Below are 19,084 nucleotides of genomic sequence, written 5' to 3'. Positions count from 1 at the left end.
TCTCCTGGGGCCTTGCCACCTCCCGTGACCCAGGTGCCCTCCCCCGCACATCGGAGCCCAGACCTGGCAAGCCCAGTGGGGCCGGCAGGAGGTGGGCAGGGCTGGCGGGCACTGGCGTGTTGGGGTCCGAGGAGATGACTTCACTTGGCTTCTTGCCCTCGGGCCCCTCGGGGATCAAGTCCGGGGTGCTGTACTTCCCGTTAACGTGTTCAAACTCCTGAACCTGAGGCAGGAGACAGGGAAGGGGAGAGGGAAGTGGTCTCAGCCCAGAGCTAAGGGCCTCAGGGTGGCTGGAGGGACAGGGGGTGTCCCGGGCTTGGGATGAATGCCACCTCCCCACCGAGGCTGGCCAAGCCGAATGCACTTCTGACCACAAACCTCTACGCCAGACCCCACCCCCACCCCAGTGTGTGCTCTGCCCCTTGACCTACCGTCCCCACCTCCAGCCTCCCCACCCCCGCCCAGAGAGGCATTTAGAGGTGTCCCTCTAGCCTGACTCAGTGCCCGGAGCCAGGCACTTGCCCTCTGCCCGCTGACTCCCAGAGGGCACACAAGGGCCATGGGGGGGCGGCCGGGAAAGGCCCAGGCAAGGCTTACTCACCCACCTTCTTCCTAACTAGTGACATGACCCCGATGCGGGTGAGCACGTGCTGCCTCGAGAGGCCCTCACGGGGCACGCCGTCCGCGAAGGTCTCTGCACCATCAGCCCCCGGCTCACACAGGTGCCGCATGAAGAGGGACACATAGGCTCTGGGGTGGGGGGGACTGGGGCTCAGGGAGTGAGGGGCCAGCAAGGACCCTCTGAGAGGGCTGGCAGGACCCCCAGGTAACCCCCTGGCTGGAGCCATCATCCATCAACTGCCTCCCAGTCAGGCCTGCTGGGTCAGGCCCCTAGGGAAGGACCGGGGACGGGGGGCCCAGAAGGGAGCCCCCCCATGACAGCCCTTGCCCTGGATCTGGTCTAGCAGAGGCGGCTGCTCAGGGTTTTCTGCACCCGAGCCCTGCCCACCCAAAGGCCAGACAACAGGAATCCTCCAGACAGTAAGCCAGGGCAGGAACACAAACATGGCCCGGTGGGCAGGTGCCCTCAGTGGAGCCTGCCCGCTCTGGGGTGGGCAGCCACGCCCCGGGCCACCACCTCAGCCCCTTTACCTAAACTCCTTCTCGCTCTTCCCTCGAAGGTCCCGCACCAGCCAGTGGGAGTTGAAGGCGTCCTGGGGGGGCATGCCCCAGCGCATGATGGCGTTCAGAAAGGCCTTCCGCTGCCGGGCGTTGAAGCCCAGCACCTGGGCAGGCAGGGAGTGGGGCGGAGGAGCAGAGAACTCAGGGATGGGCAGGGAGGCGGACGGAGGGGAGAAGCTGGGAGAAACACAGAGGAGGCAGGACCCGGAGACCCAGGGGTCTGTCCTGGCCCCACCTCTACTTGGCTGTGACGCTGGGCAGGCCCCTCGCCCCTCCCCCCCGCCTCTATCCCTACTCTACACCCCCAGAGGTGCAGCAGGGATGAGCTCTTTGTTCTGAGGAGGGAGAAGGGGAGCTGGGAAAGGGGTGCAGGCGGGCCCCACCTCGATATTGCCACCCACACGGGCGAGAAGAGGTGGCAGGGGCTTGTCCCTGTCGCTTTTCAGCTGCCTCCTGGATTGTCGCCGTCCACCTGGGAAGCAGACCCACCACGACACCTCACCGGAGCCCGGGGTGCCCCGACCCCCCGCATCCCTTCCAGCAACTCACCCCAGGACAGCAGAACCCCTCAGGACATCCTCCAAAGGATGGACGACTGTCCTGGTGTCCCCAGGGGACCCCAGGCTGACCAGCAGCTCCCTGACACGTGTCTGGGCCCCAGTCCAGGGTCACCAGTCCTGAGACTCACTCTGCCCTTCTGGCCTTTCCTCAAAGTCCTCGTCCTCGTCCTCGGAGCCGATGGAATATTCGGACTGGTTATCCGAGAGCTCGTCCTGCCACTCTGTGAGGGGCCACGTGCAGAGGCACAGAGTGAGCCCCCACCACGCCCAGGGCCATGCCAAGGCCCCAAAACCCAGCCCAGGGGCGAGGGACAACGAAACGAGCACGGTGTACTTCCTGGGAGCTCACTGAACCCCAACAGCCCTGCACTGTATCCTAATGCATGACACCGTCATCATCCGTGTCTCACAGATGCGGAAACTGAGGCTTCCCCAAGGCCACACCAGGAGCAGTGGTGAAGTCACTGGACCCTAGCCACCAAGCTCCCCAAACAGCCGGCACCCACCCCTGCTCCCAGCCCCCTTTCTCCAAGCCACCCCCCCCCACCCCCCCCACCTCCCGGCCAGCCCTCTGACCGCCCGCACTCTCAGCGCCCACGGGCTTCTTGCCCGCCCGGGGCCACGCACCCTGGTCCTCCTGGGAGGCGTCGTTGTAGTTGACCTGCTTGCGGATGCGCTTGCCTTTGCCCAGATTGCGGGCCAGGTCCTCCTGCTGCTGCTCGTAGTGGTGCCGAAGCAGCTTCTCCCAGTAGTCGGGGTCCACGTTCTCCTCCTGCTTGATGATCTCCCGCTCCACCTCCTCCTGGACACAGGCGCAGGGCCCATGAGGGCAGGCCCCGCAGGCACAGGCCCCGGATGCTCGGAGGTGGGGCCAACAGCTACCGCCGGGAGCCTCCCAGCGGCCTCCGCCACCCCTCACCCTCCAAGAGCCCAAGATGAATCGGAAAGCCTGCCTACTCCAGGAAGCCACCTTGATCACCCCAGCCCCAACAGGTCTTCCTCCTGCCCCTGACACAGTCATTCATTCGTTCGTTCGTTCATTCATTCATTCATTCACCCCAAAAGTATTTCCTGGCCGTGTGCCAGGCACTGGGGTACAGAAGTGAATAAGCGCCAGCCTTGCCCTCAGGAGGCTCCTGGTTTCCTGAAGGATAATTAGCACCCAGGGTCTGCATGGAGGGTGATGGGAGTTGAGGGGGAAGCGGAGAAGGAGGAAGCGGAGATGCCACCCAGGAAAGACCCAGGGTTAAAAGTTTGCTGTGAGAGAAGGGCCGCCGGCGGGGGCGGGGCCGATGGGGGCGGGGCCGGTGGGGGCGGGACCGGTGGGGGCGGGGCCGCGGGCTTACCACGCCATCCTCCTCGCGCACCACGTACTGCGCCACCTTGAAGGAGCTCAGGTATTCGTTCATATTCTGCAGCTCCGTGTCGTCCGTGGCGTCCTGGTTTCTGTCCAGCAGCTTGGAGATGGCCGCATCGTCATAGTGGATCACGCTGCTGTCCTCCACGTCCTTGTTGTCGCCTGGGAGCAGACAGGGTGCAGAGTGAAGGGACAGATGGGGTGCCCAGGTCCAAGTGTGGGGACCCCACAGGAACAGACTCCCGACCATGGCCCTTCCCAGCCTCCAGCAGGGGCGGCAGCAGAGGGGCATGGTGATCAGAGAGCGGAACCTGCACCGCATCAGCCCGGCTGCCTGCTCACCGGACAGTCCGCGGGCACCCAAGTGAGGGGCCAGTGGGGGCGAGCACGGGAGCCCGACAAAACACAGAAAGGGGTGGCGGGGTGGGGCGAAACCCTTCCTCTCCGGGGACAGCCCCTCGGAACACAAGAGCAGCTGGGAGCTAGGCTGACTTAGCCCCTACCTGGCGGGGTACTGCCATGCTTTTTCTTGGCGCTGGCAGCCAGGGCTCCCCCTTTAGAGGACTGGACATCCGGGATGGGCGTGACAGGCCTCTGGCCCTGAGACATCATGCCTGTAGGACAGAGTCAGAGGGGTTGCAGGGCTGGGGGGCAACCCCTAGCCCCGGTGCCTAGAGACGCCGCCCTGGCCCTACCCTCCGTGGCCAAGAGACGGGGGCAGAGGAGAAAGGCTGTGGGCCCCGGGGACGGATGGAGCATCACCCCCGCCCACTAGCCGCCCTAGACGCCCACCCTCCACGTCGTCCTTGAAGAGCTCCTCGGTGCCGAACTTGAGGATGTCGTCCAGCTCCTGCTTGGTCATGGAGCCAGACTTGGAGCCGAGGCCAGGCCGCACCACCAGGTGGGTGAGCATCATCTTGCGCTTGGCCACCTGCGTGATGCGCTCCTCCACCGAGGCCCGAGTCACAAAGCGGTAGATCATTACCTTCTTGTTCTGTCCAATGCGGTGGGCGCGGCTGAAGGCCTGGGGGCAAGCTGCAGCTCAGTGCGGGTGGGGGGGGGGCGGGGGTTCGGCCAAGGGCGGGGGGGGGGGGGGGGGGGGGGGGGGCGGGCCACAGGGCCCGGCGCCGCGAGGTGGGAGGGGTGTGCACGCGTGCTCAGGGGCGTGTTCTGCATGGGGCTGTGCTGGCTTCCTGACCGTGGGTGGTCTCGGGCGGGGCTGGGCGCCCGCACAGGTGGAACTAGGCATAACTGCAGGTGGGCAGGGGTGTGTGCAGGGGCGGCGGAGCCAGTGTGTGCCCCTGAGAAAGCCACACGGGGCTCTGACGGCAGTCCTGGGGAGGTGGGGTGGCACCTCCCTTGAAGCGAGCCGCTCGTGACCGCAGGAGCTCCTGTTGGAGACACTCGGCCACCCTGGGAGGGCAGCAAGGCCAGGAAGCTGCCCAGTGGTATGAGGACGTGCCCGAGGCTCTGTGCATCAGGCGTCTGCTTGAGGCGACCCTAGCGTGACTATCTGTGTGGGTGACTCTGCGTGGGCACACACACGTGTGCGTGAGACATGAGTTTGTGTGTGCCCCTAACAGTATGTACTCAGTGCGTCCATCCCTGCCCCAGGTGGCCAGGGACAAGAGCATGTGTCTTAGTTCCCACACCCCTACCCCCTCAGCCCTTCTGTCCTTCCTCACCAACCCTGCTTGCCCCTCCTCCATCTCTTCTCCCACAGGCTTGTCCCCCAGTATTTCCTTGGTTTCCCCCCCAAACTGCCCCCCGTCTGGGTCCCAGGACTCCCTCCTTTTGACTCCCCCCATGGGCTTGATCCTAAGAGTGATGGGACAGACTAAGGGTTGTCAGCCACACAGACTGCTGTGTGTCCTTGGGCACATTGCCTGCCCTCTCTGGGCATTTCCTCTTTTGTATAGTGAGGAAGCTGGAGGGGCAGGGCATAGCCTCCACTCACCTCCCAGGTCCCCTCTTGGGGCTGGGATTCCATGAGGGTGGCCCAGGGGGAGGTGACACCCGGACACACAGTCTGAGGGGGAGGGGTGGAAAGCCCAGAGAACCAGTGGTGGCAAGGGGGCTCTCTGACAGGGTTACGGTGTCAGGGCCACAGACCTGGATGTCATTGTGTGGATTCCAGTCCGAGTCGTAGATGATGACCGTGTCTGCTGTAGCCAGGTTGATGCCCAGGCCACCCGCCCGGGTCGAGAGGAGGAAGCAGAACTGCTGGGCCCCGGGGGCTGAGGAAGAGAGGCAGGTGCCCAGTGGGGTCAGTGAGGGGCTGCCCAGAGAGGTGAGGGTGGGCACAGGTGGACAGCAGATAGGAGGGCTGGAGAGGATGGGAGAGGGGGAGGGGGGTGCTGGGACACCGTGGCCCCATCACAGATGACATCAGCCGCAGCTGTGTTCAGGGTAAGCCTGAGGAGGCCCAGGGCCCAGGGTGGGGACAGAGCAGTCCCCTTGAGCCCCACTCAGCCCCCAGCTGTGCTCTGAGTCCTGACTCTACAGGAGGGAGCCAGAGAGAGAAGGAAGTTATGTTCAAAGCCTAGATGAGCAAAGACCAAACTACAGGGCCGCGGCCACCCCACCGGGCAGCTCCCACTGTCGCAGGACAGCTGGTTCTCAGGCCCACCTGAGCTCTTCGTAAGTGAGGGGGTCTGACCTGTGCGCCCGCGAGAGCTGCAAACAGGTTCCCGATCCTCCCAGGGCCTCGGCCACTCCCACCTCCGTCTAGATCTTGCAACTCTGGACTCGCTTCACCTCAAACACGAGTGGACAACAGGAACCCCTCCCCTGGGCGATCGGGCAGTGGGGCCCCAGCCCTGTTCTGAGGGTGGAGGCCAGCAGAAAGCCACAAGCCCCAAGGAAACAGCTCATCATCACTGCTGCAAACCTTGCCACTATAAAGGGGCAGTGGGTCACCTGACCTCTCCCCCACTCCGGAGGTCTCCTTCACTGCCCAGCAAGCTCCGGTCTCTCCTTCCCGGGCCAGGAAGAGAGTACATTGAGTTTGGATGCGTAGGGCTCTGCTTCTTCCTGTCGCTAGGAAGCAGCCCGCAGGGAGCAGGCGCTCAGCTCCACCCCTCCCGCGGTCTGTTTTAGGGTGGCAGCTTCTGTCCCACACTGCTGGTAACCGGTGGCTTATCTGGGGTATCAGAAGCCCACAGGTGCCGCCCAGACCCTCAGCCCCAGCTTCATTTAGTAACAGAGGTGGTAATTTCCTCTCTTTCTCCTGGTCTGGGTCTCAGTTCCAAGCAGGTGTTCCCTACTGGGCCCTCAGCACCCCAGGCAGCCCCCAGAGGTTCCGTGGAATGCATTCCTTTTAGCATTTAAAAGGGACAGCTGTTAGGACTTAGACACCAATCTGCTTTCTGCAGCCACCTGAGGGGAAACTAATCTGAACATCAGTTGGGTGGCCTGGCTGAGACCCCAGCCTGGGAGGAAGGGCAGATATAGGGTCCCAGTCAAGAATGCATGGGTAAGGCAGGGTACCGTTGAATCTGTCGATCGCCTCTTGTCGGAGGCCCCCAGTGATGCCACCATCAATCCGCTCATACTTGTAGCCCTCATACTCCAGGAAGTCCTCCAGAAGGTCCAACATCTTCGTCATCTGCAGGGGACATGATATGCCTGAGGGGCTGCCCCAGAGCAAGGAGCCCCATGGAGCCACGGGCATGGTCCCCATGAGTTTGGGGAAGACAGAGCTGCCTGTTGAGTGGGGAGAGAGGTGGGACTCAGGCAGACCTGACTCGGGGCTCTCTGGAGAAGAATGCAGCCTCCAGCCTTGACCCCCAGAGTCACTGCATCACCCACACCAGCCCCACAGCCATCTGTCTAAAGCACAGCTCTGAGCAGCCCTGCCCTTACCTAACAGCACAAAATCCCAGCTCCTCACCCTGGCATTCCAGGCTGGCAAGACTTAGTGCGGTCTATATGGGCTTCATGTCTCAATGCTTCCATCATACCCTCAGCTACCCCAAATGCCCTGGCCTCTCCTCCTGGAAAGCCCACCCCCTTACTGCCTAGGGAACTCAAACAGCACCTCTTCTGTGAGGTTTTGCCTGATTTCACTGCTCCCTATAAGAAGAGAAAAGCAGTCCCTTCTGGGCTCCCATTACCCCGTGTATCTCCCTTCATTCTTGAGAGATAGTTGAGCTGGATATAAAATGATCCATTCCCGCAGGATACTGAAGATTTTACAATTGCCTCCTGCCACCTGTTGTTGCCGATGAGAAGCCTAAGGACAGTCTGATCATCATTCCTTTGTAGGTACTAGGTCTGAAGTGCTGTGATTTCCCTGTGAGGTGCCTAGGGATTCGTTTCTTTATATTTATCCTGCTTGGTACTCCAGAGTACATTTCAGATCTGAGACCTCACGTCTTTCCCCAGGTCTGCAAACTCTCACGGAATCCAGCTTCTTCGCCATTTTCTCTATTTCTTCCTCTGCAACTCCTGTTAGATGATTATCGGAGCCTCTCAAGGTGTCCTTCGTGCACTTTCTTCTTTCTGATCTTTGTGTCTCTCTGCTCCATTCTGGGGAGATTCTCAGCACCAGGTCCCATTCATCAGCATTGCCCTCACCAGTGCTGAGAGTTTATCCAAGGTGTTGAAATGTTTTATTTTAGTTCCATGCAGACCCTTTTCCTATCCAATTATTCTTGTTTCATTTCTTCCTGTTTGTGCTTAACTGATTTCTTCTTGATTTATGGGTTGTTACTCCATTAATTTGGGGGATCCTAAACATGCTTGTCTGAAGTCTTTTTCAGGCTTTTCTATTATTCTTTTCATTTGGAGTGTACGTACTGTTTTGTGGGATGTACTAATATCCGGTTTTGTCATGAGGTTTGGAAGTGGAGTTTGTGGGCCCGTTTTAGGTGCTCTGTCTCCGTCCCTTTCCCTCTGTGCACATTTCTAGGAGTTGTGAAATCCCTTCTCTTTGGTCCCAGAATCATATCTTATGTTGGCAGGGGGTTGGGGGCATTGTGGATCCAATCTCTAAGCCAGTCCACAGTGCCAGGCTTGGTCAGATTTCCCCAACGTCTCTGGGCCTCCTGCGGGCCCATGGTGGGGTCGGGGCTGCAGGCAGGAGCCGCAGTCACCAGCTGACTTCAGTACACAGAAGAGCCACATCCTCCTCTCTGGCTTTGAGCAAGGGGCCTGGCTCAGTCCCAGAATACAGGAGCATTTTTAGCACCAGGACCCGCAGGACCATTGCTGACTCCCATTACAGAGACGACCCCAGAACTAAATGTCTCTTTACGTCTGTTGCCCACATCTGTCTCCCACACTAGACTGAGCGTGTCTCAAGGACAGGGACTGGCCCCGTGCCTCCCACAGAGCCTGACAGAGGGCAGATGCAACCAGAGGGGTGAGGGAACAAGGGGTGCACAGACCAGCAGACCCCCGAGGCTGCACAGCCTGCCTCTGACCACCCAAGAGGCAGTGGTACAAGTGCCATTTCAGGAGGAGCTGCCCCCGAACAGGCTCTGCCCAAACCAGCCTCAGGGCCTGTGACAAGTCAGGCTGCAGGGGTGAGGGCCAGGGGCTGTCGTCCCAGCCTGGACACCGGGGAAGGCTCCGCTGCTTCGGGGGTTGGGGGGGGGGGGGGCAGGCCAGAAGGGGCAGGTGGTGGGGAAGACGCTGGGCTTTATGGCCAACATGCCCTGAGCTCCTGGAGCTTGGCACCCAGCCAGCTTTCTGGGCTGTGCCCGGCCAGGGCGCACACGAACAACCTCTGACGTGCAGTCCACCGGGAAAGAGCACCAGGCCTGGAGGGCCACCGGCAGGCGGCGCCCTCAGCTGGCAGGGGTGCCCTCCGCAGGATGTGGAGTGGGGGCTGCGGGGGGGAAGCAGGGAGGTCAGCTCACCTGGGAGAAAATGAGCACGCGGTGCCCTTCATCCCTCAGTTTCTTAAGCATCTTCTGTAGCAGCATGAGCTTGCCCGAGGACTTGACCAGGGAGCTGCCGTCATAGGAGCCATTGGGCAAGACGGGGGCCTCCTGTAGACATGGCAGAAGGTGGGGCATGGGGGGGCTTCCCGGGTCGGACCGGGCAGACAGGCCACTCATCCCACGGGGCCCCTCCGGGCACACGGCACTCCCAGGCAGAGCCCTCCGTCTCCCCCTGCTGGCACTCCACCAGGACACCGGGGACATCAGCCAACAGGCGATGACAGGGTCTTAGGCTAAGCCGGCCTTCCCAGAAGGAATTATACCTGGTCTCTGTGGTCACGGTAGGGCGCATCCTGGCGAGGCCAAGCCCTGAACCCCAGCTGGGCAGGACGTCAGCCCAAGGGCCCTGCCGTGCCAGGGAGGTGAGAGAGATCTGGGGGGCAGATCACCCACAGCACGGCCCCCCACGGCTCCCTCTGCACGTGTCTGGCTGTCTGGGGGCAGGAGGCAGACACCGCGGAGGGTTTCAGCAAGAACCAGAACAGTAGTGACGGTGACAAGAACGGCCGTGCCGGGCTCTCTCTGAGGGCGCTTTCTCACCCGGCCCTCACCCTTTCAGGCAGATGCTGTTACTGTCCCATTTTATAGAAGATGAAGCTGAGGCTCAGAGCAGGACCACTGGCTTTCCTGAGACCACAGGGTTGGAGCTGGTGCCTGACCCGGGTCCAGTCTCACTTCAGGACTACCTGGGGCCCCACGCAGGCCTTCCTGACTCCCCCGGTGACCGAGCACAGCCAGATCAGCCTGGGGTGCCCTGATGCCCCCCACTGCTTTGTGGGCACAAGGTGGGGTCAAGGGAAGGAGAGGGCCTGCCTGAGCAATGGACGGAGGTAAGTTTTCAGAAACTGGGTGTAACGGGGCCACATCACCTGTAAGTCCACACGTGCGGGGAGGGCTGGGGGGCTGAGGGTGCCACGGCAGCCACGGACAGGCACCACGACGGGCAAAGGGAACCTACCGCGGCAGCCTCGGGCCCTTACCGTGACGGTCACGGGCACCCGCTACAGTGGCCACAGGGCGGCCATGGGGACCTACCACGGCAGCCACGGGGAAGAGGTAGGGGTGGTTGCAACACTTCTTCAGGTCCATCATGATGTTGAGCAGCGACACCTGGTTCCCGCCCCCCTTGGAGTTCAGTGCCTCGAAGTTCCGCGTGAGGATGAACTTGTAGTACTTCCTGCAGCAGGGCGAGGAGGAAAGGCAGGCTGGACACCAGGGCCGCCCCGACCTCTGAGAGGACACTCTCTGCTCTGCAGGGAGACGGGGCTGCCGGCCGAGCACCACTTACAGAGACCAGAGGAGCCCTGCCAGGTGAAGCCCCAGGCCCCGAGTCACCCAGCAAGTTACTGAGGACATTGAAAAGCCTCAGGCAGCCCCAACCCAGGCTAGTGAAAGAGGTCAAAGAAGGAAGCTCGTGCAAAAGGTGAGTCAAGGGGTCGGCGGGGGAGGGGCGGGGGGGGAGCAGGGGTGTGGGGCGCAGAGCCTTCCCACCACCCGGGGAAGCGTTGCTGGAAGGCTCAGTCAGACCTTCTGGGAGAAGGCAAGCCCAGGGGGCGTGAGGCAGGCCGCTCTGTGGCGGGGCCCCCGCGGGCGGAGCGTCCACTCACTTCTGCATCTGGCTCAGCTCCACGCGAACGATCAGCTCGGTCTTGGCCGGCATGTTCTTGAACACATCGGCCTTGAGCCGCCTCAGCATGTGCGGCCCCAGCAGGTCATGGAGCTTTTTGATCTGGTCTTCCTTGGAGATATCGGCAAACTCCTCCAGGAAGCCCTCCAGATTGCTGCGAGAGAGAACCAGGATCAGAGCCAGGAGCAGGGGACTGGAATAGGCCAAAGCCCTCTGCAGAGGAAGCCAGGATTGGGGTGGGGGACCAGAGGGTCAAGGGCAGGCCGGTTGGCTGGTGGGCCTGGGAGCCTTAGCCCTGCCCTAAGTGTCCCTTCAGTGTCCACCTAAGCCCGTGTCCCCACCCCTCCAGTGTAGCTCGGCCACATAGGATAACTTCCTCTCCTCAAAGCTGTCCTGGAAACAAAGTCTCTAGGACTTTTACCCCTGTTACAGAAAAGGAAACTGAGGCTGATGGGGGCCCAAGGTTGTATGGTCCAGCCTGCCCTCCAATCTGTATCTCCTGATTCTGAAGTCAGCACCCTCCACCCTGAACTCCCCATTCTGAGCCGGAGAATGGGGTAGGTGAAGGCAAGGAGGCCGGGGCCCCCCACTGGCAGGGGCTCCGTGTTCGCCCCATATCCACCACCACCCCCAGCCTTCTGCCCTCATCACTGTCACCCAGGTGGTCACTTAGGTGTTAGTGGAGGGGAAGGAATGAGGCAGGGCATGGGGGGGCAAGGACAGCAGCCCCAGAGGATGCCCCAGGGGTCTCCTGGGGCAGAGCCGAGGATCAGTCACGGTATTCGGGGCAGCTCACGTCCACTGAGCACCCTGCACACGCCAGGGCCGCGGCCCCTCCCGCACAGGTCATTTGGGGCAGGCTGCTGCTAATGCTCCCATTTTACTGACAAGGAGGCTGAGCTCCAGCTCGCACTGAACCGGTCTTCCCTGGCTGCCCGCCAGCCCGCCTCCCCGGCCACACCCCCTCCCCGGCCACACCCCCTGACTCACTTGAACCTCTCTGGAGTCAGGAAGTTGAGGAGGTGGAAAAGCTCCTCCAGGTTGTTCTGAAGCGGGGTCCCCGTCAGCAGCAGCTTGTAATCGATCTTGTAGCTGTTCAAGACCCTGAAGAACTTCGGGGAGGAGGCGGCCAGTTAGGGGGAGCGGGGCGGCCAGCCGGCACCCCTCCCCGCCCCACCCCTCCACCGGGGTGGAAGGCGTGGCTCCAGGGGCCAGCAGCCAGCACCGCCCACCTTGGACTGGTTGTTCTTGAGCCGGTGGGCCTCGTCCACCACAAGGCAGGCCCACTCGATGGAGCCCAGGATGGCCTGGTCGATGGTGATGAGCTCGTAGGAGGTGAGCAGGACGTGGAATTTGATCTGCACTTCTTTCTGGAGGGGAAGAGGAGCGTCTGGGAGGGGAGCAGGTAGGGTCTCCAGAGATAAGGAGACGTGGAGGAGGAGTGGACAGGACTCCGGAGGGCCCAGGGAGGCTCTGGGACTGACAGGAAGGGCCGCGGGGGCAAGCCCCCTCAATCTCACAAGCCGCCCCCCCCCCACGCTGTCATTGTCCCCATTTACAGCTCACAGGATCTCAGGCTGGTCCCCAAGACCAATGGATGGCAGAACCAGGATTCGCACAGGGAAGCGATCCCTGTACGTGTGGTTAAATGCTCTGCCGTAGCTGATTTGAGATTCTTTTTTGTCTTTTAAGTTTTATTTTATTTTTGAGAAAGAGAATGGGGGGAGGGCAGAGAGAGAGGGGGGCCAGGAGGATCCGAAGCGGGCTCTACACGGACAGCAGCCAGCCCGACGCAGGGCTCAAACTGTCAAACTGAGAAACCATGACCTGAGCTGAAGTTCAACCGACTGAGCCACCCAGGTGCCCCCACGGACTTGAAATTCTTGATAATTACGTTGTTGAATTTGTGTTTTGTAAGAGGAGATCTATGGAATGATGGAGCCCCCAGCTTCCCTATCCCCACCCAGCAAACACCAACGCCTCACACCCTTGTGGGGGCCAGGCCCGGGCATGGGGGGCATTCACCCTGAGAGTAGCCCCGTGCTGAGGAAACAGGACATTAAATAGCCAATAAAAACCACCACCCAGAGGTCGAGAGAGAGACTACTAAAAAAAGGAAAACGCTGTTTCTTGCATTTGAACCAGGGGCCCTGCGTCTTCAGTCTCCACCGGGCCCCGCAAAGGAGGTAGCCAGTCCTGGCCAATCCAAGCCCGGATCTCCCAGCGACCGACGTCCCTTGTGAAGGGGCCAGAGAGGGGCAGAGGGGCGTCTCATTGCACGGGCTCTGCCTGCAGGTGGCCCCTGGGTTTGCACCCGGCCCTACCCTTTCCAGCTAGACCCAAGTCAAGTTAATTAGCCTCCTGAGCCTCAGTATCCCCTTTGGTAAAAAAAAAAAAAAAAAAGGAGAGATCCTGTCTGCGTGAGGAACGCCATGAGAATCCAGAGGGCAAAAGCTGTCCCTTAAAATAATTAAACGCACATGGAATCAGTACAGGATCCAAGTATTCTGCTTCTGGATACAGACCCAAAGGCCCAACAGAAGTGAAGGAGGGACTTGGAGTAAATGTCAGCACATCCACGTTTATAGCATTTTCACAAGAGCCAAAAGGTGGAAACCACCCAAGGGTCTGGATGGGTGAATGAAAAAGGAAATGCAGTTCGCCAGTGCAGTGCTATTCGGTCTAAGAAGAGAGGACACTCCGGGGGTGCCTGGGTGGCTCAGTCACTTTAGTGTCCGACCCTTGATCTTGCCTCAGACCATGATCTCACAGTTCGTGGAATTAAGCCCCGAATTGGGCTCTTCGCTGACAGCGCAGAGCCTGCTTAGGATTCTCTCCCTCTCTCTCTCTGCCCCTCCCCTGCTCACGCACACGCGCGCTCTCTCTCTCTCTCTCTCTCTCTCTCTCTCTCAAAATAAATAAACACTAAAAAAAAAAGAAGAAGAAGGGAGAACATTCTGACCCATGTTACGACAAGGGTGAGATTGAGGGCACTTTGCTAAGTGAGATAAGCCAGTCACAAAACAAGCATACACTGTGCTATTCTACTTAAATGAGGCACTGATTGGTAATCACGGGGCGGGTGCCAGGGGCTGGTGGAGTTACTGCTTGATGGGGACCGAGTTTTGGTTCTGCAAGAGGAGAAAGTTCTGGAGACGAATAATGGGGGATGGTTGCCCGATGGTGGAGGGTACTCGGTGCCCCTGAACCGCACACTTCAAAATGGTCACAACGGTAAATTTTATGTCTGTGTATTTTAGCGCAATTTGTTTTAAGCAGGCTCTGTGCCCGGCATGGAGCCCAATGTGGGGCTTAAACTCACAACCCTGAGATCAAGACCCGAGCTGAGATCAAAAGTTGGACGCTTAACCAACTGAGCCAGCCAGGCGCCCCCCACGATTTTAAAAAATAAAGTAAAAGAGGTGAGTCTATAGAGTGCCCAGCACGGCACAGGACCCCAGTGTGAGCTCAGGAGAAGTTTTCTGTGACTAATTGGCCCACAGGTCCATCATCTGAGTCATCCCCTCATTCAGCAAATAGTTACTGGGCATCCCCTGGGGCCACAGAGGCTCCAAGATGCTGCAGCAAGCTGGGGTAAGAACCCCCCCAGGATCCTGGGAGGGGAGCCCCAGCCCCCAGCGTAAGTGCTGAGATTCGTTGAGGGCCTCCCATGCACCAGGCACTGTTCTGAGTGCTCTGGGGGAGTCTGGGGACCAGAGGCATCCACACCCCCTGGGACTTCGTCAGAAATGCGGAGTCTCAGGCCCCACCCCAGAGCTGCTGGATCAGAACCTGCCCTTCAGCAAGAGCCCTGGTGACCCGTGGGCACAATCAAGTGGGACAGACCCTTCCTGGCTCACTTGGTCGCCCCTCCGTGACCCCGCGGGGTCCGTGAGCTCATTCTGCTGAGAAGAATCTGAGGCACAGAGAGGTCGCCCAGCTGGTGTATTAGGTGGAATTGTGTTCCCCCCCAAATCCGTGTCCACCCAGCACCTCGGAATGTGGCCCTTCCAGGAACTAGGGTCTTTGCAGGTGTGATTAGTTGTGAGCCAAGCTGTGAGCCAAGGAACGCCAACAGCCGCCAGAAGCCAGAGGAGGCAGGAAGGACCCTCCCCTGGTGCCCTCAGAGGCACGTGGCCCTGCTGACACCTCGACCCCAGATTCCGAGCCTCCGGAACCAGGAGAAAGTAAGTCTGTTGTCAGCCACCCGGCTTGTGGTGCTTTGTGACAGCAGCCGCAAGACGCTGGTAACTCTGCCTGCAGAGTTGGCCACAGGCCTCCAAAGGAGCTGAGGGACCCCCACCAGAACGCAGGGCCCCTGCGGCCCCAGCGACAGACCCAGAGCCTCTCCGGGGTCCTCCCCGCGGATGAGGGGCGCTCACCTTCATGCGGAACACCTTCTTTCCACTCCGAATGGCATTGTCCTCGAAAGAAAATTCATTCTCCCGGATCACGGAGCGGCTCTCTTTGTCCCCCGTGTAGGTGACCACGTAGAAGTCGGGCGCCCACATCTCAAACTCCCGCTCCCAGTTGATGATGGTGGACAGGGGCGCGCTGACCAGGTAGGGCCCCTTGGAGTGCCCCTGGGGACGGAGGGAGACAGAAGCAGTGAAGCTGCCCACCGCACCCCGGCCAGCACCGGCCACCGCTCCCGGGCCCCTGCCCTGGCCCGCGCACCTCCTTGTACAGGGAGTAGAGGAAGACGATGGTCTGCACAGTCTTGCCCAGGCCCATCTCGTCGGCCAGGATGGTGTCTGTGCCCTGGGCCCAGGAGAAGCGCAGCCAGTTGAGGCCCTCCAGCTGGTACGGGTGCAGTGTGCCACCCGTGGAGTCAATGTACCAAGGCTGCTTGTCAAACTTGACCGTGGGCTGCAGGGGAGGCAGAGGTTCAGATACACCCTCAATCCTGGGCACCAGAGCCCACCCCAGGGCCTTTGCACACACCATTCCTTCTGCCTGGAATACTCTCCCCACTCTCTCATCCCTGCTAACTTATTTATCCTTCATGTTTTGGCTGGAACGCCTCTTCCTTCAAGAAGCCCTCCCTGACTCCCACTCTGGCTCAGGTGTTCCCCTGTCCTCCTGCAGCAGCCCTGTACTGCTGCTATCGGGGCAGTTTCCTGATGGCTGGATTCTCTTGACTTTGAGCCCAGGTTGTGGTTGCCACACTCATTCTGTGCACCATTGCTTCCTCTGAGCCCCACATAGTACCTGGGCTGCGGTGGGCACCCAGTCAACATGTGTTTGGTGCGTGCCTGAGGTGCTCCATCCACTCGATCCTAAACATCACCCTCTGTCTCTTCTATCCTACAGCTCAGAGCCGCCTCCCCCATGAAGTCCTCCAGATGGACCAGGCCCGTTTGCCTTTCCCTGGCATCCCACCGTCCCAGGTCGAACCCCTATGTTCTGTGTGCTCACGCCACAGGCCCCTGGGAGATGGGCACTTTTTGAAATGGGGCCAGAGTCCTTGTTCCCACAGGGCCAGCAGCTGGCAGACACCCCAGGGAAGTTTGCTAAAGGAATAAAGGTCAACCCTTCCCCTCCCTGATGGGCTCAAAGCTGGGGGTGGGGCAAGTTGGGGGTCTCCTCTCCCTGAACAGGTAAGAAAGGTGTATAATTACCATGTCAGCTTAAAGTTGACTTAAATGCTTGGAATTAGCTCACCTAAAGTAATGTAAATTTGTGTGCTGAGCAGGGACTATTTGCCCCCCACCCCCTCCCGGTTGTGCACAGATAACCCACGGTGCAAATCTCACAGGAAGCCATCTCTGTCCGGGGGGGGGGGGGGGGGGGGGGGGGGGGGGGGTCGGCTGCACAGGCTGGGGGACCCAGGCGGTCCTGGGTCTTGATCACCTTGTCCCGCCTCTGCAGGACAGGCCATCCTCTGTGGCCACGCCCGGGGTGGCAGGCCTTGGCAACCCCACCCGTCACCCGCCTCCCTGCTCACGTCCACGATGGGTGTGTCTGGCGGCTTCTGTTTATCCTCCTTTGGCTTCTTGCCCTTCTTGACCAGCCTCTTGGGCAGCCTGGCATCCTCACCCAGCATCAGCTCCCTGCGGAAGAGGGGGGTGCAGATGGGCAAAGCTCCAGCCCGCCGGAGGCCACAGCCCGGGGACAGCCCGGCGGCCAGCCCACCTGTGACCCCAGTAGGCCTGCTTCAGGTTGTCGTAGTAGGGGATGTCGATGTCGTCGATCTCCCAGGTGCACTGGTCATAGGGCAGGTCTTTCCACTTGATCAGGTAGTGCACGTCCCCCTTTTTGTCGAAGCTGCAACACAGCACACGGGTGGTGGGGGAGGGGCGGGCCACCGGGCCCATGGCCTCGGGGGAGTCCAGGAGGGCTCTCTCAGGATGCAGACCCCGCCGCGCCCGCAGTCCCCTGGCATCCTGGGCCCAGCAGGGAGGGCAGAGCACCAGGGCTGTGACTCCAGAGAGGTGAAGCGGCTTGCCTGAGGCCACACGGCTGGTGACAGGGAGGAGGGCGCGGGCTGAGTGGCAGAGCCGGAGAGGGAGAGGTGGGAGGGCACGCTCACAGAGGAGCAAAGAGCCAGCCACATTTCCATCCTCCTGTCACAGTGACAAATCCCATCCGGGCCGGGGGTGTGGACACCAGAATTCGGCATTTCTGAGTTGGGCAGGCCTCTCCCCTGACCACAGGCCTTTGTTTTCTAACTTAAAAAAAAAAAACTTCAAAGGACCAGAGCCATGCCCATCCTGGTCCCATCTCTGCAAAGTAAACAAGGGCTGATTCCCGCGGGTGCAAGTGGGATGACCTCTTCTGAAGACCCCTGGGGACGCAGGGACCTGGTGACCAAGCCAGCAGCACAGAAGGGCTGTGCCAGGGAAGCACCTTACGCCAGCTTGACTCCGGCTGCTGGGAGGGTCCTAGAGGCCTGCCACCCAACTGAGCTGAGCGGGCAGCCAGGCTTGGGGAGTGCAGCGGGGTGGGGGAGTCTCGGCCCCCCAAAAAGGCTGTGGCTGCAACTAGCCTGGGAACCATTAAGAGAAAGACCAGTCCCCGGGCACCATGGAAACTGATATTTTTGAAGATAAATAATTAGTTGTTATTCAGGCGTGGGGTAATAAATGTGGGGAAAAGTCATCAGCCCTGCCTTGGAGACAGGGAGCAGATTGTCATTTATGCTTTTAAAATGCAATTTAAGGGGCGCCTGGGTGGCGCAGTCGGTTGAGCGACCGACTTGATTTCGGCTTGGTTCATGATCTCAAGGTCATGGGATCGAGCCCCGCATCTGTTTGGGATTCTCTTTCTCCCCCTCTCTCTGCTCCTCTTCCCCTCAAAATAAGTAAATAAACTTTAAAAAATAAATGAATAAAATGCAATTTAATAAAGGAAAAAAACCATGGGTCAGTTCAGTGGGGGGCTCAGGTTCGCATAGTAACTAACCCTCTCTTTAAGAGCTGTTCTCAGTGAGGGCTGGGGATGGGAAGAGGCGGGCGGCTTCTCCAGGCAGTGCTTCCCCCTCTTACTGAAGGCTGCGCTCGCAGCCCCAGCCCCGGCATGCTCGTTCGGCCCTCACAACAGCCCTGCGGGGTACTCTCCAGATCCTACTTCACGTGAGAAACACGGGGCACACAGCCCAGAAAATGGGGAGCTAGGATTAGAATCTGGGTCTGGCTCTGGTTCTTAACCTCTGCACTACCCAACTCCCGCTTCTCAGGATGCCTGTGGTTGGCTGGGCCCTAAGCCCCTCCAGGGCAGAGCCCATCCGGTGGACGCAGGGAGGCAAGGGCAAGGCTTCGACCCCCACCCTGCGCCCACCTGTCGGCCACTGCCAGTTCTCAAGCACCTGAGCTCAGGATTCACAAGAGCTCCCACTGGCTCTGCAAACCAAAGCCAAACTCAGGGGGTCCACAGGCTTCCCGCCCTGATCTCTTTGTCCAAATTTCTGCAGCCTCCGATCACTGTGCCTGGGGGATTTCCAGACCATTCAACAGAGGTTGGAATAGTGGCCAAGACAGCAAGCCCTCCCGTCAAAACTCACCAGGTTCAAATCCCAGCTCCACCCCCTCTAGGCTGTGTGACTTTGGGCAAGTAACTTAACCTTGCTGTGCCTACTCACACGTCCATAACAGAGAGAGAGAAATAAAACGCCTGTCTCTCGGGTAGAGAGCGCTCAGCTGTGTTAGCTGCTGTTATAAAGGAAGATCACGCGTGTTTACGCCCCCACACTCAGGCCACCTCGGTCCCCAGGACCCTACCCCAGGTACCAAGCACTAGCTCTGGCAGAAGCCCAAGAGCACAAGCATCCTGACCCAATGACGGTCCCGCTCCGTGCAAGCGTCACGGGCTGGTCAAGTTGCCCCTGTATATGTAAGACTTTGGAGCCGTGCTCCCACCGTGAGTGGGACACGTGCGCACATGTGAGCCAGAGCGCGTGCGCGCACACCGA

The 19,084-nt window shown here is 60.2% G+C and overlaps 1 protein-coding gene across 4 annotated transcripts in view; it reads right to left on the bottom strand.

Moving 5' to 3' along the window:
- The window catches only part of CHD5 (chromodomain helicase DNA binding protein 5), a 59,602-nt gene that overhangs the window by 15,367 nt on the left and 25,151 nt on the right, over positions 1-19,084 (bottom strand). For all 4 annotated transcript variants that reach the window (XM_058719308.1, XM_058719306.1, XM_058719307.1 and 1 more), the window contains exons 12-31: positions 16,810-16,941; positions 16,622-16,727; positions 15,352-15,543; positions 15,057-15,257; positions 11,907-12,044; positions 11,665-11,786; positions 10,655-10,828; positions 10,083-10,224; positions 8,964-9,095; positions 6,589-6,706; positions 5,212-5,336; positions 3,892-4,123; positions 3,603-3,713; positions 3,089-3,261; positions 2,370-2,544; positions 1,871-1,963; positions 1,566-1,654; positions 1,153-1,286; positions 606-750; positions 64-223 (exon numbers count right to left, since the gene is read on the bottom strand). In XM_058719308.1, coding sequence (XP_058575291.1) covers positions 64-223; positions 606-750; positions 1,153-1,286; positions 1,566-1,654; positions 1,871-1,963; positions 2,370-2,544; positions 3,089-3,261; positions 3,603-3,713; positions 3,892-4,123; positions 5,212-5,336; positions 6,589-6,706; positions 8,964-9,095; positions 10,083-10,224; positions 10,655-10,828; positions 11,665-11,786; positions 11,907-12,044; positions 15,057-15,257; positions 15,352-15,543; positions 16,622-16,727; positions 16,810-16,941 — 2,894 coding nt within the window. The remainder of the gene's footprint in view (positions 1-63; positions 224-605; positions 751-1,152; positions 1,287-1,565; positions 1,655-1,870; positions 1,964-2,369; positions 2,545-3,088; positions 3,262-3,602; positions 3,714-3,891; positions 4,124-5,211; positions 5,337-6,588; positions 6,707-8,963; positions 9,096-10,082; positions 10,225-10,654; positions 10,829-11,664; positions 11,787-11,906; positions 12,045-15,056; positions 15,258-15,351; positions 15,544-16,621; positions 16,728-16,809; positions 16,942-19,084) is intronic.

Source organism: Neofelis nebulosa, chromosome 2 (assembly GCF_028018385.1).
Source record: "Neofelis nebulosa isolate mNeoNeb1 chromosome 2, mNeoNeb1.pri, whole genome shotgun sequence".
Taxonomy (NCBI): Eukaryota; Metazoa; Chordata; class Mammalia; order Carnivora; family Felidae; genus Neofelis; species Neofelis nebulosa.
Note: the sequence above shows the minus strand (reverse complement) of the source record. Positions and strands in the feature narration are given on the sequence as shown.